The sequence below is a fragment of the Piliocolobus tephrosceles genome, chromosome 3 (assembly GCF_002776525.5).
Source record: "Piliocolobus tephrosceles isolate RC106 chromosome 3, ASM277652v3, whole genome shotgun sequence".
Classification (NCBI taxonomy): domain Eukaryota; kingdom Metazoa; phylum Chordata; class Mammalia; order Primates; family Cercopithecidae; genus Piliocolobus; species Piliocolobus tephrosceles.
Window position 1 is genome coordinate 121,026,241 of NC_045436.1, and position 24,121 is coordinate 121,050,361.

Here is a 24,121-nt window from a genome sequence, read left to right on the forward strand (position 1 = left end):
TAGCATCTGTTATTTACTTATTTTTAAATAACAGTCATTCTAACTGGGGTAAGATGACATCACAGTGTGATTTTGATTTGCATTTCCCTGATGCTTAGCAATGTTGAGGATTTTTAAATATACCTGTTTGCCTTTTATATATTTTCTTTTCTTTTCTTTCTTTCTTTTTTTTTTTGATGGAGTTTTGCTCTTGTTGTCCAAGCTGGAGTGTAGTGGCATGATCTCGGCTCACTGCAACCTCCGCCTCCTAGTTTCAAGCGATTCTCCTGCCTCAACCTCCCGAGTAGCTGGGATTATAGATGCCCGCCATTATGCCCGGCTAATTTTTGTGTTTTTAGTAGTGACAGAGCCAGGCTGGTCTCGAACTCCTGACTTCATCATCCACCCGCCTCGGCCTCCCAAAGTACTGGGATTACAGGTGTGAGCCACCACGCCCAGCCCATATATCTTCTTTTGAGAATTACCTATTCATATCCTTTGCTCGATTTTTTTTTTGGTTACTGTTTTTGTTTTTCTTAGAGACAGGATCTCACTCTGTCACCCAGGCTGGAGTGCAGTGGCACAATCAAAGCTCACTGTAACCTGAAACTCCTGGGCTGAGACAACCCCATTGCCTCAGACCCCCAAGTAGCTAGGACAACAGGCATGTGCTACCACACCCAGCTAATTTTTACTTTATTTTATTTTTTGTAGAGATGGGGGTATCACTATGCTGCCCAAGCTGGTCTTGAACTCCTGCCTTTGCCCACTTTCTAATGTGCTTATTTGTTGTTGTTCAGTTGCTCGAGTTCCTTGTGAATTCTGCATATTAGTCTCTTGTCAGATGAATATTTTGCACATATTTTGTCCCATTTAACAGGTTGTCTCCTCACTGTAATGATGGTTTCTTTTGCAGCACAGAGGCTTTTTAATCTAATATATTCCCAAGTATATATTTCTGTTTTAGTTCTCAATGCTTTTAAGGTCTTAGCCATAAATTTTTTTCCAGATCAATGTCACAAAATGTTTTCCCATTGTTTTCTTTCAGTAATTTTATAGTTTTGGGTTTTATGTTTAATTCTTTAATCCATTATGAGTTAATTTTTGCATATGGTGAAGGATGGCATCTAGTTTTATTATTTTGCTTATGGATATCTAATTTTTCCAGCACCATTTATTGAAGAGGGTACGCTTTCACCAGTGTATGTTCTTGGCACTATTTTTGAAAATCAATTGGCTCTAAATATGTGGTTTTATTTCTGTGTGCTGTATTCTGTTCCATTGGCGTAAGTGTCTGTTTTCATATCAATGTTATGCTATTTTAGTTAATATAGCCTTGTAATATGTTTTGATGTCAGGTTGTGTCATTCCTCCAGTTTGTTCTTTATATTCAGGATTGCTTTGTCTATTCAGGCTCTTATTTGTTCCATAACATTTTAGGATTCTTTTTTCTATTTCTGTGAAAAATGGTGTTAGTATTTTGATAGAGATCATATTGAATTTGTAGCTTGCTTTAGGCAGTATGGTCATTTTAAAGATATTAATTCTTCCAGTCCATGAGAATAGAATGTCTTTAGGTTTGTTTGTTCCTCTTTGAGTTCTCTCATCAGGATTTTGTAGTTTTTCTTATAAAGATCTTTCCATTCCTCAGTTAAATTTATTTCTATGTATTCTATTTTCTTGTAGTTATTATAAATTGGATTGTGTTCTTCTTTTCTTTTTTGGCTCTTTCATTATTGATGTATAGAAACACTTCTGATTTTGGTATGTTGACTTTGTATCCTGCAACTTCATTGAATTTGTATGTCAGATCTAAGAGTTTTTTGGTAGACTTTTGTTTTTTCTAAATATAAGATCATGTCATCTGCAATGAGGGACAATTTGACTTCCTCTTTTCCAATTTAAATATCTTTTCTTTCTTTCTTTTTTCTGATTGCTCTGGCTAGGACTTCCATTACTGTGCTGAATAGGAGCAGTAAAAGTGGACCCTCTTGTCTTATTTTAGTTCTCAGAGGAAAGACTTTCAACTTTTTTTTCCATTCAATATAATGTTAGCTGTCAGCTTGTCATATATGGCCTTTATTATTTTGAGATATGTTCTTTTTAAGCCTAGTTTGTTGAGAGCTTTTATCATGAAGGGGTGTTGAATTGTATCAAATGCTTTTACTGTATCTATTGAGACTGATAATATGGTTTTGGTTTTTGTTCTTCTTTTGATGTGATGAATCTGCTTATTATCTGTTGATGTGATATATTTATTGATTTATGTATTTTAAACCATTCTTGCATCCCTTGGATAAATCCCACTTTATGAATATAGGTGCTCCAGTGTTGGGCACATATATATTTAGAATTGCTAAATCCTCTCTCTGGATTTAGCACTTTATCAGTTTATCAGAGGTAGAATGTGTTTCTTATAAGCAGCTTGTATTTGGTTCATGGTTTTTTATCTGTTGCCCGTATCTTTGAAAATTTAATTTATTTATTTACATTCAAGGCTATCATTGATATGTCTGCTTTTGTTTAAGTCTTAGTGTTGTTTTCAGGTTGTTTTGTGTATTTTTTATTCCTCTCTTTTTCTCCTATTGTCCTTTTAATACCTTTGCAGAGCATTATAATGAAAGTGCTACAATTAGATGCACATTGCATTTTTAGCATTTTAGATGAAGATATTCCATACAGTGAAAATACAAATTTATCATTTTTCTTTAATATCTTTTGACTCTGAGCCTTAGTAGCTCCTAAAATTGTAATTTCTATTTGTAACTTTTCTAATCTTCATCAGAAGTTCATGTATTTATACTGAATTCTCTACAGATACATGAAAGTATTTAAAAGGATGGTTTGTAAATACTGGGGAATTCATACCACTAAAATGGACAAAGTTATTCCTAAAAATAAGAAAGAAGAAAAGAAAATACATTTTTGCTTTTGTTATTTACCTTCCTTTTGGGAAAATGAATTGTTTCAATACATTTTATTATATTTAGAGCTAAAATGGACAATATTAAGAAAAGCTGATACAGTCCCTGCCATTTTCCTCAGGAGGAAAGTAAATCCCAATAAGCTGAATAATGGCCGAGACAGGTGCCCTGGTTTGTAACTTAGGTCTTCTCTGCTCCACTACACCTTGTTATTCCCTCAAAGGGAAGAGACAGAACATTTCTAATGAACAAATTAGTGCTATCAGTGTGCTCTAGAGTGCTTTGTTTTGTCGGTTTTTTTTTTTTTTTTTGAAAGCAAACTGGGGCCACACCTCAATGCTTATCATACTTCCCCAACTGGAAAAGTGTGGTCTTCTGAATCATCACAAGTTGCACATTCTGAGCCCTCTACTACTTGGAGCTTCTCTATGCGGATATTGACAATTACTTCCCTGTGTGGAGCCAGTTGGCACAAAATTGATCATGTTCTTGTTCTTATCAGGCTAGAAGACTGCATACCTCACTCAGTAAACCTGTCAAACTTGTTTCCTTTCTTGTTGCCAGTGACTGTCATTATTTTGCAGCCTCCCAGTCCTAACCTGCTGATACAGATCAGATGGTGACTGAATAGAAGCTGCCCCAGTCCTGGGTTCATGATGTACGCGTAAGTATTCAGCTTTTCTCAGTAAAGGTTATCAGTGGGGACAGAGGTTTACAATTCCTGAGACAGGTAGTACAAATGTTGGCTGGTGGAGATTGATTTAAACATTAGAGTTTTAATGTGTGTTACTGTATTTCATATTAAAGTTCTGTTGTTGTTGTTTTTAAATATCAGAATTTTTTTGAACAGAGGCCAATGTGGTGTTTTTTTGTTTCTAAATAAAAGAAATAGAAGTGATATGAGGTAATAAGTTAATTATATTAATATTTAAAACATTTAGAAAAACCTATACTTCAAAGAATAAAGTGTTTAATATAGCCCATTTAGTTACTTTTCCATGTTCCATAGCATGATATACACTTTTATCATATGTTGCTTACTGAAGTATATTCTGGGAAAATTAAATACAAATTTAAGAGGAGAGTCTATTAAAATTTTTATTTGTTTAACTCTAATAGAAAGTATGATAGCAGTGAGGTTATTGTATATATCATGAGTGAAATGATTAAAATTAAAATACTCATGTGTAAAAAATTATCAAATTAACAAAATCTAGAGTGCGTCATAATTGAACTCCAAAATAATTGATTGATTATTGAATTTAAGGTAAATAAATATATATTATATATTTATGTTAGGTAATATTCAGGCTATAGTTTTATAGACTTCAAAAGGAATAATTGATATTTGATGAAGGATTTCATTCAAACTGTGCTAAGTCTAGCCTTGTTTCTTAAAAAGGTTCTTGATCTCTCTACAGACACAAATTTCCTACATGTTCTGCACTGACTGACGTTTTCAACTTAATCATGATTTTGTGATAATTTTAATTGTTCAGTCATTTGATTTTGTCTTCAATTAACCTAAATACTTAAAGCCTGTAGGCTCTGGCACTCTCAAATGATGAGTGTTCCTGCCCTCCCTAATTTACTTTCAAATGACAGCATGAGCCTGAGGAAGATTGTCCATTTCATGCATAAATCTCCCATATAGACCCCGTCATGATAGTATGATATAGCATATTATCTGTACTTCTTACTAAATACAACAAAGTATATTTCTTATTTATCAAGATAAAGACAGAATAAGATAAAATGTACAGTAGAAAAACTTTTATATTTAACTATCATTCATATAAATATATGCTCAAAATTTCTGTAAAAAATTAGCAAACATTTTGAAGTTCTCTTATGCTAATTTATTTCAGAATTCTTCAGTATGTGTTTTCTATCAGCCTGGTTCTCCTCTTCCCAACTTACGGCATCATCTCTAAACACTCACTTTTCCACCCTGAAAATATCATTACAACATGAAATTTCTATATTGAAGCCTCATCAGCTTTGATCCAGAGTTTATTAGAGTTCTGAGGATTTTTTTGTTTTATTTTTAAGTTGACATATAATAATTCTACATATTTATGGGCTACATAGTGCTATTTCAATACCTGTAATACATAGTAATCAGATCAGAGTAATTAGCATGTTCATCATCTCAAACATTTATTATTCTGAGGCTTTAAAATATTCTTGCTAAATTAGATTTCAAATCAGATCTGCCTTTAAAGCAAATATTCTGTCAAAAAATACAGATTGTGTATAAAGATAAGAAGCTTAGACAGTGGGTTTATTGAATTTATTAGTAAAGGTATTTTGCCCAAGGGATCTAGTCTCAAAGAATGAATTAGTCAGATAGACTATAGCTTCTTAGCAAAAGCCCTGTCTTTCTCATTTTGGTGAAGTAGAAAGAGTACCAGCGTTTAGATGTGTTCAAGATCCAACTTTGGACTCACTTGTCTGGTACTTCGCAAGACCTCACTTTTATCTGTGAAATGTGTTGAAGGTTTATAAGTAAATGAATGAGGGGAGGGGTTGTCACCTTTAATGGGCTTTGAAGTAATATTTGTGGATAGCTAAAAGCAATTTTTGGTTTATTGGTTTATTCTTTGGTTTATTTTGGTATTATTCATTTGTTGTTGGTATATTTAAACTGTAATAAAATAAGATTTGTATTAATTTTGTTATTTTTTCTATATCTTAAGCATTAGTATAAATATTATGTTATGGATATGATTCAGATTCAGATTCAGATATATGAGTATGTGCACCACGCCATGATGTTGAAGATTTCTAACTGTGGGTTATCGTCAAAAATATTTTTTAAAACACTGCGTTAGATAGCCCTGAAGTCTTTTTGAATGCTTAATTCTATGATTTCAAAGAGTTAATATCTAGTTAATATGGAGAACACATTAGCATTCTTAAGGCACTAGAGAACTGTTTAAATTATCCCACATTGTAGGTTATTTAAGTTTTTTTCATGGGTCCCTGTATTTGGTGCCCTCTGCAAGTGAGGCAGAGATAAGAGAGATGCTTATCTTTGTGATGAGGCAAATCAATAAGCCACATTCTGATGGCACATTGTGATCAATGGGAAAAAACAAATACTGACATGCTGCTATAGGGGTGCACTTTCAATTTCATAGAAGCTTCTTTGAATACGTAATAACTGTGTTTAGTTTTTAAAAGCAAGCAGAATTAGTAGTAGGAGAAAGACAGTTTTCTGGGTTGAGAGAACATAGCCTTTGCAAGGGTCATGAGACTTGAGATACACTCACAAACAGATGTTGGAAGTTGTCAGATAAAGCTGAAGTGATCATTCTGACTATGAAGGGCCTTTTGCACCAGGTTAAATTTCCATACTACATAATAAAGGTTGATTTAAGCAAGAGGAAAAAATGATAACGCAATTTAGAACCATTGGAGTGTACCAGTGCAGCTTGGTGGTGCTATTGTCCCTTTTTGCAGAACTAAACAAAGCACGTGGCAGAGAGACTGCCTATGTATTTGTTGTTTCCTCTGCCTAAAATGAATGTTCCTCCTGACATTTAGTGAGACCCCATGATCTTCCTTCAAGATATAACAAAGTTACTGTGAAATTTTTCTCCTACCTTCACATCTTAATTGTTCCTGAAGTACAGCTGCCCTCTCTTCAAACATACGTAACACATTGTGTATACTTCTATTGGCACTCCTCTATTTGTATGCTAATTTGTTTTCATTTGTATGTCTCTGCTTAAACAGAGAGCTCCATCACTTTATTGCTAGTGCCAAACACATTGCCTGTCACACTGTAGACTCTCAACATTTGTACATTGACTTATGATTACATATGGCTAAAACAGATACTGAGGAAAGAAGAAAGGTTAGGAGTAAATGAAAATTTCAAGTTTTACTGTTTATTATGTGTCTATGTTTGCACGTATCTTACATATCTTCTCAAAGAAGGCCTGTGAGATATTTGAGATTCAGTAATTCAGAAAGTAAGTACAAAGCTGAAAATTAGAGAGAGTGTACTTTAAGTAAACTTAAGTTGTGGTGCTGATGGAGATTTATTGTTGAAGAGATAAAAACATCAGATAGATACTTATAGACTAGATTTTAAGGTTTCATTTATTCATTAATACAACAAATACTTAATTTAGCTTATAGTATACTAGTAGCACATTATACACATATGTATATATCTACATATATGCAGACATATGTGTTGTGTGTATATATCCTGTGTGTATATACACATATAAGATGCATTTAAACAAATACACACATACACACATATATGAATAAAACAAACAGAATCTCTACTTTTATGATGTTTATAACACCATAGGAGGAAGAGGAGGAAACACTATAAATACTTAAGCAAATATATATGAATTATGACTTTGATAAGTATGAGGTAAACATTTTGTACTTTTTCCAAAAAGTGTTGCTAATTCACTTTATTTCTTTAATGGCTAGCTTTTTAAAAAGTAGATCTCCAGTTTATATAACATTTTACTGCTTATTTTTGTTTATCTGCAGGAAAATGAAAGCTAAATTTCTGAGATGCATTTTGAAAACATTAAATACTGGCATAGCTTCCCATTGCACTTAAAGAAGTCTTGGGAAGATCTAAGTAGGACCTCTTAACACTATAAAACAAATGTAGGAAAACAGCATCGAAACCAGATCTTGACCAAGAAGATAAGTCTGTGTTGCTTTAAGCAGTTGTTTGCAGTAGTCTTTAAAAAAGGATGTTGTGTCTTTGGAGTGTGGGACTGGGTGTGTTAGGGTAGTGAATGGATATTTAGGGACAAATAGCAAGAAAATTTTTATATGCTTGGATCATACAAGCATTATAAGGGTTCAATATTTATTATGAAGCATTGTCAACTTAGCATTTCAGGAACATTCATATTCAAAATTCAGGTTCAAAACTAAATTCAAAGAACAGTCATATTCAAAATCTAGATTCAAAACTCAATTCAAGGAACATTCATATTCAAAATCCAGGTGCAAAACTCGGTTCAAAGATCAATCAGAGATATTTGCATGTGCTGTTTCAGATTCTGTGTGTTATATTTTCTTCCAGTATCATGTATGACTAAACTTTGACTCTTAACTAATTTTCTGTAGTTGGCCATTATTTAAAATGTATTATTGACTTGTCTTTAATTTTTTTGCAAAGTTTAGAAAATTTTGTAATTAATTGATTACTGCTTAAAATTTGAATGTAGAGTATTTTGAAGAATTCAACAATTTATATAGCATTATTATCAGGTGATGGGAGCAGCCCACATACTCAGTACTTTATATAAAATAAAAATAAAATATAACTATAAAAATATACAGTATAATCTACAAGTGGGAACCATATGAAATTGCCCCATTTGTAGGTTAAAAAAACCATTGAATACAGGCAATTTCATATGGTTCACGTTTATGAAGTCTTTTCCTGGTCTTGTTTTATTTTTTTAGAATATAATATATGGAATGATCAATGCAGCATTCAGAATGCATGATTTTCAAACTAAGTATCAAGGATTGAAAAGTCTTTTGTACTAGGTTAAAAAAAAAAAGCTGGTTTAGATACTTAGAATGTCAAACTGCTTTGAAATACATTCTAACAGGTGAGATAAGATAAAAGCAAGTTGGCAAGCATTCACTTCTGAAAATAGGAAAAAAACAACTCAGTGCAAAACAGAGTGTAGGGTGTGTCTAGATACTATTGTAAGCAAAAAGAAAAAAACAAAATCTAGTTAATCGTTTGATCTACAAGGTGCCAAACAACTGCCTTAATCTTATATCTACTACTCTTATGCCCACTGACAGACTGTTGTATTTGCTTTGCACTGCTTCTTTTTATAATTAGGCAAATAAACCTGAACAGGCAGAAGGACCCAAATGAATGAAGCCTTTAGTGTAATACATTGATGTCAAATAACAAGAGAATCAATGAATCAGTACCAACTAAAATAACCTACAGCTTCATCTTCTGTAAGACCACAGTTTCCACTCAGTTGCCCAAGTTTTGCTCTGTCATGATCGCTGCTCACTACAACCTCTGCCTCCCAGGCTCAAACGATAATTCTCCCAGCTTCCGGAGTAGCTGGGACCACAGGCGCACACCACCACGCACAGCTAATTTTTTGTATTTTTGGTGGAGATGGGGTTTTCTCAATCTCCTGAGCTCAAAAGTGCTGGGATTATAGGTGTGAGGCACCATGCCCTTGGCCCCTACAGTTTTATCTTGATAAAGGTTTTTTTTTTTTTTTTTGGGACAGAGTCTCTGTCGCCCAGGCTGGAATGCAATGGTGCAATCTCAGCTCATTGCAACCTCCGCCACTTGGGTTCAAGTGATTCTCCTGCTTTAGACTCTTGAATAGCTGGGATTACAGGCGTGCACCACCACGCCTGGCTAATTTTTGTATTTTTAGTAGAGATGGAGTTTCGACATATTAGCCATGCTGGTCTCGAACTCCTGACCTCAGGTTATCTACCTGCCTCAGCCTCCCAAAGTGCTAGGATTACAGGGTTGAGCCACCATGCCTGACCTTGATAAAGGTTTTAAAAAATAGATTAAATATAAGTTATTTATGATACTCCTATCTTTAACACTGAATTCATTTCAGTCATATGTATAGACTTGAATAGATTGTAGAGGCTTGTTAAGGATTGAGTTTGCCATATTAGCATAGACACCACCTTGAAACCACGTCAACAGTATCATCTATCGCTCCTCTCTAGCAAATCAGTGAGACATTTCCTGTCCTATTGTGGCCCTACTGCCTACCTTCCCCTCCCTTTTATCATTCATTCTTCCATAATCATCTTGCTTTGTGGTGGTTAGTAGGCCCAGATTATGCTTTAATTTCCAATCTCAGACTTCAGTTGCTTTGGATAGTACTTGGCCATGATTTCTGCTGGGTAAAGGAAAGATCAATGTATTCTGTTTCATAGCTTGTGTATCATATCACTTTAAAAAATATTAACTCATGGGATGTTGTGGTTGGGCTCTTGGGATATTATCAGGTAAAAATGGTTGAGACAAGTATTTTCACTTTTTCACACAATGAGCAGAATCTTTTTCAGTAAAGTTAACTCAAGAAATGTGTCCTCTTTAGATGACATAGACTTAGATTTCTTGACTTTCATGATTTATTCTTTTTGGGCAACTATTTCTTGCTTAGGACTGCTCTTGTGTTCTTTACTTTTTGATCTAATAAGAGCAGCAAGAATTTAGTCAGTGTGTACTACTTCTTAAATATTGCCAAAACCATTAATTTCTTCTCATTTTAATTCATTTAGCTGCTTAGTTATCATATTTCTCCTACTGACAACACCTTTTGGAAGAACGTGAAACATTACTTACAACGAAACTGTGGCAACACAGAAGATAATGGATTATTAGCTGCTCTCTTCTTTTGTATTGTGGGGATTTATTTACCCTGACTCTCTTAGGGCATTATCTGGAAATCTGAATGGCTAAGAAAGGCTTGCAGTTCATTATCAAGAAACATAGTAAAGGCAACTGTGACTATGTTCTTATCTCACTACCCAACTTGAACAAACTGAAGTAGGTATTATTTCTGATAATGGTAAGTCAGAGTTCAGACTAAAGCATCATCCTAACATTCCCTCAAAAACATTTTTTTAAAGTGGATTAGGAATTCAGGCAGCATTAATGTGCATATGTCTAAACCAATAAAAATAAAGTGTTTTATATCCATGATTGCCTTTCTGGAAGTAATTTAATAAATGTTAAGTAAGATGAAATTTTTCATTCAACAGGCATGTATTAGGAGTTGTTCTAGATAGATGCCTGGTAGTGGTTTATCTGCTTGAATTACGTGTTATCTGTGCATTAGAATAAATGACATAAACATTATTTAGAATGGAATCTACCTATTAGAATTGCATTTTCTTTGATTCATATGCTAATATTGAGAAAACTATTTTTTCATTTATAATGTTTAACTGCTTAGGAGAAAATACATGAAAGCTAGATTCCAAATCCCTCTGTATACTTAATGAAATATTGGTATTATCATTCATACAGCTATGAAATAAGCTTTTTTTTTCTGGCTGTAATTATTTTTCAGTATTTTATCTGTAGCCAGATACAGTACTATAATAAATTAATGGATTTTCATGCAAATAGAGAAGTAAATTTCTATTGATCTACTTATGGAAATAAAAGTAAGGTCTATCAGAATATGAAATTCAATAATAGAATTTTAGGTATTTTTACACAGACAAAGCTTAATACTTACATTGTTTTAACTATACACATGGTTTGTAAGGTATTTTTCGTTTAAAGCTCAACAATTAAAATATAATTATTCTGTGTTATCCTATACTATATCTTACATCTTTTAAAACATCTTGAGAATTAGGTGACTTTATAATAACAATTAGGTCTTAACGAATCACTTAATATATACTCAAATCTTCAAAAATAAAAAAAGTGGTTATTTAAAAATTATAAATCTTAAGAAATAGCATTTGGGTTGTTTTTTAAGTTAATTGGGCAATGATAAGGCCACTTGGCATTAGAGGGGAGCATTCCAAGAATGAGAAGCTCTCAAAGGTCTTCGTATGCAGCACTCTAACATACTCATTACCTCTTTCACACATGACCCTTTAGAAATGTGACAGGCAAATTCTGGGACATGTTAATTTTGTTTATTTAATATGCAGATTATATTAGCTGTGAACATTGCTGATCACATCTCTCTAGGACAATTATATCTTAATCATAGCTCCTCCCCCTGAACTGGATTGCAAAATACCACTGAAATACAAATATTTAAATCAATCATACAGGAAGCTAAGTGAAGAACACTGGCTGCTTATTGAAAACAACTGTGTTTTAAAATTTATTTTTATGTATGTAGTTACTTATTTTGCCAGAAAATGCATAGCCATAGCACATTATGTTTAGCCTCCATAATATATGTATATAAGATAAAATAAAACTGATGTTTATTATAAATTGAAATGTATTATTAATATAACTTTGAATAGGAAACAAAATATTGAATTATTTCTAGGAATAGCATACCAAAAATATTCAACATCAACAAGTAATATAACATATTTTTCAGAAGAGAGTGTACTGGACAATTTATGAATTCTTTTTTTTGTTTTTTTATTTTTTATTTTTTTATTTTTTTGAGACGGAGTCTCGCTCTGTCACCCAGGCTGGAGTGCAGTGGCGTGATCTCGGCTCACTGCAAGCGCCGCCCGCAGGGTTCATGCCATTCTCCTGCCTCAGTCTCCCATGTAGCTGGGACTACAGGCGCCCACCACTAAGCCCGGCTAATTTTTTTTTGTATTTTTAGTAGAGATGGGGTTTCACCATGTTAGCCAGGATGGTCTTGATCTCCTGACCTCGTGATCCGCCCATTCTTTTTCAGTCACAGTTTTAATTCTGCTTTTGTCTCCTTAGATGTTTTCCCATACTCAGCCACAAGTAACAGAATTTGATTCCTCAAGAAACATTTTATGGGCTGTTAGATGTGGGTGGTTAAAATTATCTTGGTTGAAACAATCCAAATTGAGTTTTAAAAAACACAATTAATTGAGAGGCCATTGAAATATCTCTTAGAGCTAAAAAAAGAATAGACCTAAGAAGTATGGATCCAGCCAACTTGGTGGAGCATATAGAAGGGGAGGTGAGACTTAATATATGCACACCCTGAAGATATTGCAGTTTCTGTTCCAGACCACTGCAATAAATATCACAATAGTGAGTGCCACAAATTTTTTACATATCCCAGTGCATGTAAAAGTTATGTTTACACTATACTGTGGTCTATTAAATGTGCAAAAACATTATATCTAAAAGAAGCACATACCTTAATGAAAAATACTTTATTGATGAAAAAAATGCTAACAATCATTGGAGCCTTCAGTGAGTCGCAGTCTTTATGCAGGTAGGGATCTTGCCTTAGTATTCATGGCTGCTAACTAGTCATGGTGGTGATTGCTGAAAGTTGATGTGCTGTGACAATTTCTTAAAATAAGACAATGAAACTTGTTTCGTCAATTGACTCTTTCTTTCCATAAAGATTTCTCTGTAGCATGTGATGCTGTTTGATAGCATTTTGCTCAGAGTAGAACTTTTTTCAAAGCTGGAGTCAGTCCTCTGAAATTCTGCCACTGCTTTATCAACTAAGCATATGTATTATTCTAAATTCTTTCTTTTCATATCAACAGTGTTCACAACATTTCACCAGGAATAGTTTCTATCTCAAAAAAACACTTTCTTTGTTCATCCATAAGAAGCAACTCTTCGTCTGTTCAAGTTTTATCATGAGATTGCAGCATTTGAGTCATGTCTTCGGGTTCCACTTCTAAATCTAGTTATCTTGCTTTATCCATTACATCTGCAGTTACTTCCTCCACTAAAGTTTTGAACCCCTCAAAATTATCCATGTGGGTTGGAATCAATTTCTTCCAAATTCCTGTTAATTTTGATATTTTGACCTTCCCTCCATGAATCACAGATGTTCTTAGTGGCATCTAGAATGGTAAATCCTTTCCAGAAGGCTTTCAGTTACTGCTGTGAGAGCTATAGTCTTATCAATGTATTTCTTAAATAACAATACTTGAAAGTCATAATTCCTCCTTGATCCATGGGCTGCAGAATAGACTGCTGTTAGCAGGCATGAAAACAACATTGATCTCCTTCAGAGCTCTGGGATGGCCAGATATGCATCGTCTATGATCAGTAATATTTTGAAAGGAACCTCTCTTTTTTTGGAGCAATAGGTCTCAACAGTGGGCTTAAAATATTTGGTAAACCATGCTGTAAACAGATGTTCTGTCATCAGGCTTTGTTCTTCCATCTATAGAGCACAGGCAAAGTGAATTTATCATAATTTTTAAGGGCCCTAGAATTTTTGGAATGGAAATGAGTGTCGGCTTCAACCTCAAGTCAACAACTGTATTAGCTCCTAACAAGAGAGTCAGCCTGTATTTGAAGCTAGGCATTGACTTCTCCCCTCTAGCTATGAAAGTTGACTACATTGAAAATCTATTGTTTAGTTTACCCACCTTTATCAGGGATCTTAAGTAATCTTCTGGATAACTTGCTGAAGATGCTACATCAACACTTACTGCTTTGCCTTGCACTCTTATGTTATGAAAATGGTTTCTTTCCTTAAGTCTCATGAACTAACTTCTGCTTGCTTCAGAATTTTTGTCTGCAGCTTCCTCACCTCTCTCAGCCTTTATAGAATGAAAGCATTAGAGTTAGGGCCTTGCTTTGGATTAGACTTTGGTCTTAACACATGTTATGTGTGGCTGGTTTGATCTTCTATCTAGCCCACAAAACTTACTCCGTATCAGTAATAAGTCTGTTCTACTTTCTTATCATTTGTTTATTCACTGAAATAACACTTTTAATTTACTCAAAACTGTTTCTTTGCATAACTTGGCTGTTTGGTACAAGAGGCCTAGCTTTCAGTCTGTCTTACCTTTCAATGTGACTTTTTCATTAAGCTTAATTATTTTAGCTTTTGATTTAAAGTGTGAGATGTGCAACTCATCCTTTTACTTTCACCCTAATTAGATGATCCTTCAGGTATTCATTTAAATGTTCTCAGAAAAACCTTCCCTGACCCTTCACTCTAGATAAGATTTCCTTGTTATAGACATATAATAGCACCTTTCATTTCTGTTGTCATTTTTTATTATGTTAATTGTTTACATATACATTTTTTAATATTTGTATTTCCCCCAGCCTATAAATTCCTTGAGTATCTATGATTAACCATTTCACCTTCAGCCAGCAAAAAATTTCAGTAAGTATTTTTTGAATGAATTAAGAAATCTCAGAATTACTTACCAAGCATATGACTAAAGACCTGTTTTCAAAGAATTGCTAGAAATGTATTGTAATTAGTATATCAAGCATATGTAATGGGTGCTTTAAATTGCATAAAATATACAGAAGTGTCTCTCTTCGGTGGGTTATAGTATTTTTTAAAAAATGTTTTTGTATACATATAATAGAAGTCCTTGTTTGAACTATCAAAAATTGTGTTATAATAGAGTTTGAATTAAAACCTTTATTGAAGTTTCAGATAAAAAGCCTTCCATATTTTTGGAAGATTCTTGAGGCTATGGGAATTAATATTTAAGTATGTGTATTCATCTGGGTGTTTTCAATTGCAATTAATTAAAACTTCAGCCCCACGCTGGTTGGTGTTAACAATATGAAAAATTATTATTTAATATACTAGTAATACCAAAAGCTGGGCTGTTCTCAGTGACATTTGATCCAACCCCTGAAATGTGTGATATGAGACCCCGGTTACTTCTGTCTTTCTACTTTGGTATTCTTTGTGAGTCCACATTCTCCTCAGGTTAGTTTCTCTTATCGCTTGCTTCTCATAGAGTTATAGCAGTCTCAGATGTCACATCAGGACGCAACAATATTCAGAGAAAACAATAAGGAGTTATCTCTCAGTTTGACTTATTTTAGAAGGAAAGAAGTCTTTCTCAACAATTTCCCAACTGTCCCTCACGTATCACTGGCTAGAGTTGAATTGCATGTCCATTTTTGAACAGACCTTAGCCACAGAGATGCAATTATCATGATTGAGACTACCTGGGTGTGAAATATATGTAGGAATGTGTTTTAAGGGGATTTTGCCAAAGAATCAGTGGTAATTAATAGTTATTTTTATAATTCAGTGAGTTGACAGTTGAGAACTTGGAGTCAACCCTAGCCCAAAGGGTTTCTCAGTGGAGACACCCAACTTTCTATTCAACCTAACAACCATCCTAACAGATGTGAGGTGATATCTCATTGTTGTTTTGACTTGAATTTTCCTGATGATTAGGAATGTTGTTCACCTTCTCATAAACCTGTTGTCCATTTGTATGTCTTCTTTGATGGAATGTCTATTCAAGTCATTTGTCCATTTTTAAACTAGGTTATTTTGGTCTTTTGCTATTGAGTTTTTGGAGTTCCTTACAAACTTTGGATATTAAATTTTTATCAGATACATGGCTTGCAAATATTTTCTCCCATTTCGTAGACCACCTTTTATTTTTTTAAATTGATTCCTTGACTGTGCAGAAGCTTTTTAGTTTGATGTAATCCCCTTGTCTGTTTTTGCTTTTGCTGCCTTTGCTTTTGTTGTCGTGTCATATCCAGTAAATCATTGCCAAGTCTAATATTTAGAAGCTTGGCCCCTGTGTTTTCTTCTAAGAGTTTTAATGTTTCAGTTTTATATTTAAGTTTTCAATCCATTTCAAGTTGATTTTTATGAATGGAGTGAAATAGGACCCAATTTTATTTTTCTGCATATGGATGTTTAGTTTCCCTAATACTCTTTATTGAGGACACTATCTTTTATCCACTGTGTATTCTTGGTACCCTTGGAAAATGTCAGTTGGCATAGATGCATCAGTTTATTTCTGGGTTCTCTCTTCTGTTGCATTGGTCTATATGTCTGATTTTATGCCAATACCATATTGTTTTGATTACTATACCTTTGTAGTATACTATGAAATCAGGGAGAGTGGTACCTCTAGCATTGTTGTTCTTGTTCAGAATTACATTGCCTATTTGGGGTCTTTCGTGAGTCCAGATGAATTTTAGGACTTTTTTTTTTTTTTTTTTTTCCGTGAAAAACGCCATTGAGATTTTCACAGGATTGCATGGAATCTGTAGATTCCTTTGGGTAGTATGGGCATTTTAACAATACTCGTTTTTTCAATCTATGAACATGGAATGTCTTTCCATTTATCTGTGCATTTTTTAATGTTTAACTTCATTTCTCCTAAACCAGTTTCTAAAGTAGAGGTACCATTTTGCATTCTCAACACCAACATATGAATATTCTAGCTATTTTCCCTTAGGAAAAAAACAAAAACTTTAGCCATTCTAATAGGTGTGTATTTTCTATCCTCAAAATATTTTCTACTTCGAGAACAAAAATATTTTCTTCTCTATTTTCTAAGTTTTATAACTGTAGGATTTTTTCTTTTTTTGAGAAAAAATTCTAAAGTTGATATTTAGGAACAAATGACCTAGAAAAGCCAAAATAATTTTGAGAAACAATAAAAAGCTGAAGGACTCATATTTTGTGATTGATAGTAGATTCTTCCTGAGAATATGTAGTTAAACTTGGAAAGAATTGTCAAATTAACAAGATTAACTTTTCTAATTAAGCATAATATATCTTTATCAATTTTTAAGGTTTTATTTGATTTTTCATAAATGCTTTAAAATTTTTTCCGTTTAAATATTTTACAAATTTTGTTAGATTCACAGATAATTATTTCATAGTTTTCAGTGCTATTGTATATGTTACTGCTTTTACAATTTCAGTACTTATTTGTTCAATGCTTATATATGGAAATAGTTTGATTTTTATGTATGACCTTTCACTCTGTGATTTCTGTAAACTTACATATTAGTCTCTTTATGGCAGATTCTCAAGAATTTTCTTTATAGTATGTTAATAAAAGCAATTTATTCCTTGCCATTTTGTGTGTTTTATATTTCTTTTTTTCTTTTTCTTTTCTTTTTTTTTTTTTTTTTGCTTTGTTGCAGTGGCTAGGACTTCCAATACAAATAGGAGTAATAAGAGGAGACATCCTTGCTCTGTTCCGAGCTTTAAAAGAAAGCATTCAGTCTCACCATTGTATATATTAGCTATAGGATTTCCTTAGAAGAGCTTTATATACTTGGGAAACTTTTCTTCTATTCCTAGCTTATCGAAATCTTCCTCCTCCTCCTCCTCCTCCTCCTCCTCCTCCTCCTCCTCCTCTTCTTCTTCTCCTTCTTCTCCTTCTTCTCCTCCTTCTCCTCCTCCTTCTCCTTCTTCTTTTTTTAATAATGAAATAAGGTTAAGTTTTTTTCAGATGCTTTCTCTGAATATATTGAGATGATCATATAGGAGTGTTTTTGGTTCTGTTTTGTTTTTTGGTCTGTAAATACTATGAGTTATACTGATTGGTTTCCAAATTTTGAGCTAACTTTGTAGTTCTAAGATAAACCTCACTTGTTTTTATATAATATCGGTTTTAGGTACTCTTGAATTCCATTTTTTAAAGATTTTTAATTCTTGTTTTGAGGGACTTTCGTCTGATTTTTTTTTTTTTTTTCCAGTTCACTTTAGGAAACTCTAACTTGTCCGATTTTTAAAAATAATGTCTTTGGTTTTGTTATCAGCATATGCTGGATTCATTACAAAAAAATTGGAAACATTTCCTTTTTTTCTATTTTCTGGCAGAATCTGTTATTTTCTGGCAAAATCTGTTTAAATTGATGTTATTATTTTTAGATATGTACTTTTCAGACATTTGTATCTTCCTGAATGAGCTTTGAAAGTTTTTGTATTTCAAAAAGATTTATCCATTTTATCTACATGAGCAAATTTATTGGCATAATGTTATTCATAGCATTTATTTATCTTTTTTTATGTTTAATAGGTCTGTGGTAATATCTTCTTTCTCCTTCCTAGTGTTGCAAATTTGTGCCTTCTTTTTTCTGAATAATTCTATAGGGCTTACCAATTTTTACATATCTTTATAATGAACTGACTTGTTTCTATTGACTCCTCTACTGTTTTCAATTTCATTAGTTTCTTCATTATTTCCTTTTTTCTGCTTTTATTTGGTTTACTTTGCTTAGCTTTTTCCCAATGTCTTAAGGTAGGGCTGATTATCGTTTTCTTGTTTTCTTATTTTCAAATTAAGAATTTAAATCTATAAATTTTCCCCAATTATTGCCTTATGTGCATCTCACCAATTTTTTAATGTTTTCATTTAAAACAAAATATTTTTAAGTTTTTTGTACTTCTTTCTAATTCCTAGGTCATTTAGAAGCTTGTTGTTTAATTTCATAATATTTGAGGATTTTCCAGATATCTTTCTGTTATCAACTCGTGGTTCAATTCTTTTAAAATCGAAGAACATATTTTATAAGATTTATTTTTTAAAATTTGTTGAGGTGTGTTTATGAACCAAATTGTGCGCTTTTTTAAATTAATTTTGTATATGCAGTGGCAGATAATGTGTATTATGCTGTTGTTGGGTGGAGTGTTCTATAAATATCAAGTAGGTCAAGATGATTGATAATGTTGCTAATAGATATATTTCCTTATCAATTTTTGTCTACTTTGTCAGTTACTGAGAGAAGAACGTTGATGACTTAAACCATAATGTGGATTTGTGTACTTTTCCTCTTCATTATAACAGTATTTGCTTCAAGTACTTTGCAGCTCTGTGGTTAGTTGCATACACATTTACGGATTGTTTTAACATTTGTTATGTTGATGAATTGACCCCTTTATAATTACGTATCATCTTTCTTTAGTTCTTGGCAAAACCCTTGATTAAAGTTGATTTTGTGTGATATTAATACAGACATACTTCTTTTTATTGTAATTCACTTTACTGCACTTCACGGATATTGCATTTTTTTCTTTACATTTTTCATTTTACAGTAGGCAGTCAACAAAAGCTAAGCCATATCTTCAGCAATTCACACAGATATTTCCTTGGCCAATATCCAATTTCATCACTCAGGTTCTACCTTCCACAAAACACTAGGACACAAAAACAATTCAGCCAAATTCTTTGCCACTTTATTACAAGAATAGACTTTTCTTCATTGTCCAATAACATGTTTCTCATTTCTATCTGAGACTTCACCAGAATCACCTTTTATGGGGCAATTTAATTTTTCTATAATCAAAGAACATACTTTATAAGATTTAGTTTGTTTTAATTTGCTGAGGCATGTTTATGACCAGATTATGCCCTTTTTTGATGAATTTTGCATATGCAGTGTAAGAGAATGTGTATTATATTGTTGCTGGGTGGAGTGTTCTATAAATGTCACCTAGGTCAATGTTTGTATAATGTTAGAAAAATAGATATTTTAGAATTTTTACTTTCTATGGAGCAAATTTTGCAGAGGAAAGATTTATTAATATTTTTAATCACATATTTAGGAACTCTGGAACAGATATAGAGAAGAATGCTATATATTCTGCCCTTTAGGAAATTATAAACTAAGAGAAGGTATAATTATTAGCATAAAAGAATATTGAATGACGTAGATTGTAATGTCTATATTATTAACTCAATAATGTTTATTAAACACTACTAAGGCTCAGGTACTATGCTAGACACTGGAGTTACAAAATAGGTACTATTCATACTCTATGGAGTTTACTGTCTAGCTGGGTAAAAATGATATTAGAATCAATACAAATAATATTTGGTTATTTATTGATGTATTATTAGTAGTATTTTTTTAGAGGCAGGAGTCTCACTACATAGGCTGTACCATAACTCCTGGGCTCAATCAAATTATATTTTTATTATTAATTTAAGGTTGGAAAAGTATTGGGCACGATAGGAATATAAGCTTAGCAGAGAGAGCACAACAAATAACAGAAAAATATTGGCCCCAAATAGGTTTGGCATTAGTAAAATGGCATCACTTTTAACTAGGGATTCAGAAAGGGTCCATCCCTAAACCTCACTACAGTCCAGAAATTTAAGGCCATTATCACCATTTTTCAGATGAAGAAACTGAAGGGTATAAAGAGCATATACAGTTAGTAAGTGGTAAAATCAGCTGCTGTCTACAAGTATTGGGCCATCTGTTTCATGTTTTTTCTTTTTTTTTTTTTTTTTTTTTTAATACAGCAGGCTAAGATGTCTGAGTTGTCATAGGAGTAGTCAAAAGTTTTAGAAAGACTGTTTATTAAGACATTCAGTGCATGAGAAAGAATCATTTTGGAAATATAAAACTGAGATCGGTGAAGATTGTGAAAGTAGATGTATAAGCTCCAACTGGGAATAGTAGACTAGACAAGTCACATAAAAAAAGGAACAGTACTGAGATATAGTTATGTTACATCATCATGCTTAATGCTATACGGAATTTGTATAAAAACAGCCTTTAATTGGTGGACTTCAGTCCAAATAAGGCATTAAAGAAAATGAGATTGAAATTTATCATGGCCTTTTTAATTTTGAAAGTACTTAGTACCATGGTTTTGAAGAATGGTTAAGAGTTGTACTGTCCATTCCCATCCTTGAAATTTTATTTTTAAAGACTGGAAAGTTAAGAAAGCAGAGAAACATTTCACTAAAGTGAGAAAAAAAATAAAGTGGTCATACTGAAGAGGAACAAAGACATTTGGATTTGAGGATTCCTAGGCATTTAGTGTTTTAAAATAAAAATCAGTGAGCAGATAGCATTTTAATAATAGCAATAACATTTATAGCACTTTTGACATGTTAAATATATGATCTCATTTTATTTTCACAAGAAATGTATCAAGTAGATACCATTATACCCATTTTGCAGATGAAAAAACTGAGATACAAAAAGGTTCAGTATCTTGCCTAAAATCATACAGCTCATAAATGTCAGAGTTGGAACTTAAAATAGAACAGCTGGACTCCAGAACCTGTACTTCTAACTAGTATGTTATACTATCTCTCAACTTAAATTTCTCAAAACAAACTTTATACCTTTTAACTGCCCATGGAGCAGGCCATAATTCAAGGCAGTCCAGTTTTGGTGATTTAATTTTACTCTGCCACATATCCATGGCTAAACACTGGAGAGGAAGAGGTCTGAGTCTGTGAATTTTGCTGAGGTTCACAGTTTCCTTTGTGCATCTAAAATAGCATTTAAAATAAATATTGTACTTGTTCTCTATTCCTACTTCTCACCATTGACATGTGAGTCTCATTCTGTGTATCCGTGTGTATATATGTATAGTAAGGAAGGTCATTAACCTTAGTTAACCCATGTCATTAAGGAGATGTTATTAACCACAAGTATTCCCAGAAATGAAGGCTTTTTGGCAAGAAGTAGAGAAGACTGTGCCCAAACAGAATATCTAATATGTATCTATGCTTCAGGTTGAATACAAATATGTTAAGACATGTGTAAGACATAAAAAGAATTTCCCCCCAAGGCTACTGCTGTGAGAATACTTGATCAGCACATAAATATTTATGCTGCACATAGAAGAGTGTACTGCATTTAATTTAATGTTTTGTCGTTTACATTTCTTTAGTAGCAAGTATAATCAGATTTTTAAATCCTCATCTTGATGTCATCAGTTATCTTATGGATTCGCTTCACCAACTTCAAATTAATTGCCCAGTGTTTTCCTGTTTTAATGATGTTAAAAACAACCACAGAAATAAGCCCAGTGGAGGGTCATGTAGGAAGATCATAAACATTTGAATAATACTGGTCATATGTTATTAAAGAATGTTTATATAGTCCTCACAAATAACTTCTCTTTTGTACTTAAGCCCTTGGCCAACTCATCCTTCTTTTCTTTGTGTTACTAAGTTGAATATATAAACTTATTCAACATAAACTATTGGTTCTTTGTTTCAAATTTTGAGACACATTATTTAGGTGGTTGATTTAGAACAAAGCTAAGCATTAAAGTCTTAATGAAAAAAAGCAGACTTATAAAATTTTTAGGGAGTGCTACTTTCATCATTATATCCACCTGGTATATAATTCCTATTCATATTTCTTAATTTATAAAAAATATGTGTCAAATGCTTTCTCAGCATGACCCTAATTTTTCACCAAGGCAATAAGGGGATTTAACCCTCTGGTTTGGCCAATAGGTGGGAGGAACTGTAAATGTATAAGTGATTTTACTTCTGTTACTGGAGTACTGGACCTTCTTTTGTTCACTAGAGAATACCCAGAGCCTAGAATAGTGTTAGGTTACATAGTAGGTGCTCAATTAGAACTTGTTGACTGAATTAGATGTGACATACGGATTATATCCATTTTGAATGTTCTTAAGAAAATAGTTAGTGTAGGAGATGAAAACTTTGGGAATGCATGCCTAAAAAGCATCTTCAGACTAAGTAAAGGTGAGGGGAATTTTCTCAGGAAGTTAGAAGGAAAGGTTTTAAGAATAGGCTAGACAACATTATGGTAGGGTTCTGATAAAGTGGCTGTTAGTATTGGTGAATGAAGTGGAATAATTGTAAGTTAACTGTAAATTCTGTGATTCTGTCAGGTCCTGGGTAAAATAAAAAAAGAAATCCTTCAAATTCCTACCCCCATACTTACAAATACATTTGTACTACAGCTAGTCTCAGAGGAAGCAGGTCCCTTTATTGAAGACTAACTTCTCTAGATCACAGCCTTTTGTACCTCTTCTGAAGCAATAATCTCTTCTGAGGACAGAGAGGAAATAAAAGGCATGCTGGTTCCTTATTTACAAGTCAAAGCCTACCCAGGAGTTTTATATGTTGGAAAGATTTTATAGAGGTGACATTAGAAAAATGAAGGTGTGCTCATTGGGTACATGGCAGGTAAAGGCTGGAGAACGGAATGCAAGAGACATCAGTAGGGACTGGGTGACACCATACTGCCCAGGGCTCCATCGTGGAGGATCTTCAGGATTTTGCTGAAGCAATTGTAGTCAGTGTGAAATTCAGCAATTAATTCTTGCAAATATGTCTCAGGGGTCCCTTCCTGTGGGGAGATTACATACTGGCAGACTTCTGTACACCTTCTCCATCCCAGAACATCTTTGCTTTAAGTCTGTGTTATACACTAGATTTCCATATAAGCATTAATTTGAGAACGATGTCACTACTTCCAAATGTTTCATATCCACTGTATTATCATTTTTCTCTGCACAGACTAAAGACCTTGACATCCTTCGTAACTCTTCTCTTTCTCTCATGTTCTACAACCGATTCATCAGCAAATTCTGTCAGCTATAACTTCACAATGTATTCTGAATCCAGTTATATGTTCTGATTTCCTTGTTGCTAGCATCCTACTCCAATCAACCATCATCTCAGACCAGAACTATTTCAAGGGTTCCCTAATCAGTTTCGCTGCTTCCACTTTTCACACCTTCGCTGCTGCCTTCCAACCAGTGTATTCTCCACAGGGTGATCCTTTTAAAAAGATCAGTCCCATCCACAGGGATGAAAACTCCATAATCATTCTTTTTTTTTTTTTTTCTTTGAGATAGAATCTCACTTTGTCTCCAGACTGGAGTGCAGTGGCACAATCTCAGTTCACTGCAGCCTCTGCCTCTCAGGTTCAAGCGATTCTTCTGCCTCAGCCTCCTAAGTAGCTGGGACTACAGGCAAGTGCTACCACACCCAGCTAATTTTTGTATTTTTAGTAGAGATGGGGCTTCCCCATGTTGGCCAGGATGGTCTCGATTTCTTGACCTCATGAT

At 33.4% G+C, this 24,121-nt stretch overlaps 1 protein-coding gene across 1 annotated transcript in view; it reads left to right on the top strand.

Annotated features, from left to right (window-relative positions):
• The first annotated feature begins 3,507 nt into the window (after window positions 1-3,507).
• The window catches only part of TMPRSS11F (transmembrane serine protease 11F), a 71,786-nt gene continuing 51,172 nt past the window's right edge, over window positions 3,508-24,121 (top strand). Inside the window, exon 1 of the mRNA XM_023232166.2 lies at window positions 3,508-3,567. Within this exon, the coding sequence (XP_023087934.1) occupies window positions 3,557-3,567 (11 nt within the window). The 5' untranslated portion in view covers window positions 3,508-3,556. The remainder of the gene's footprint in view (window positions 3,568-24,121) is intronic.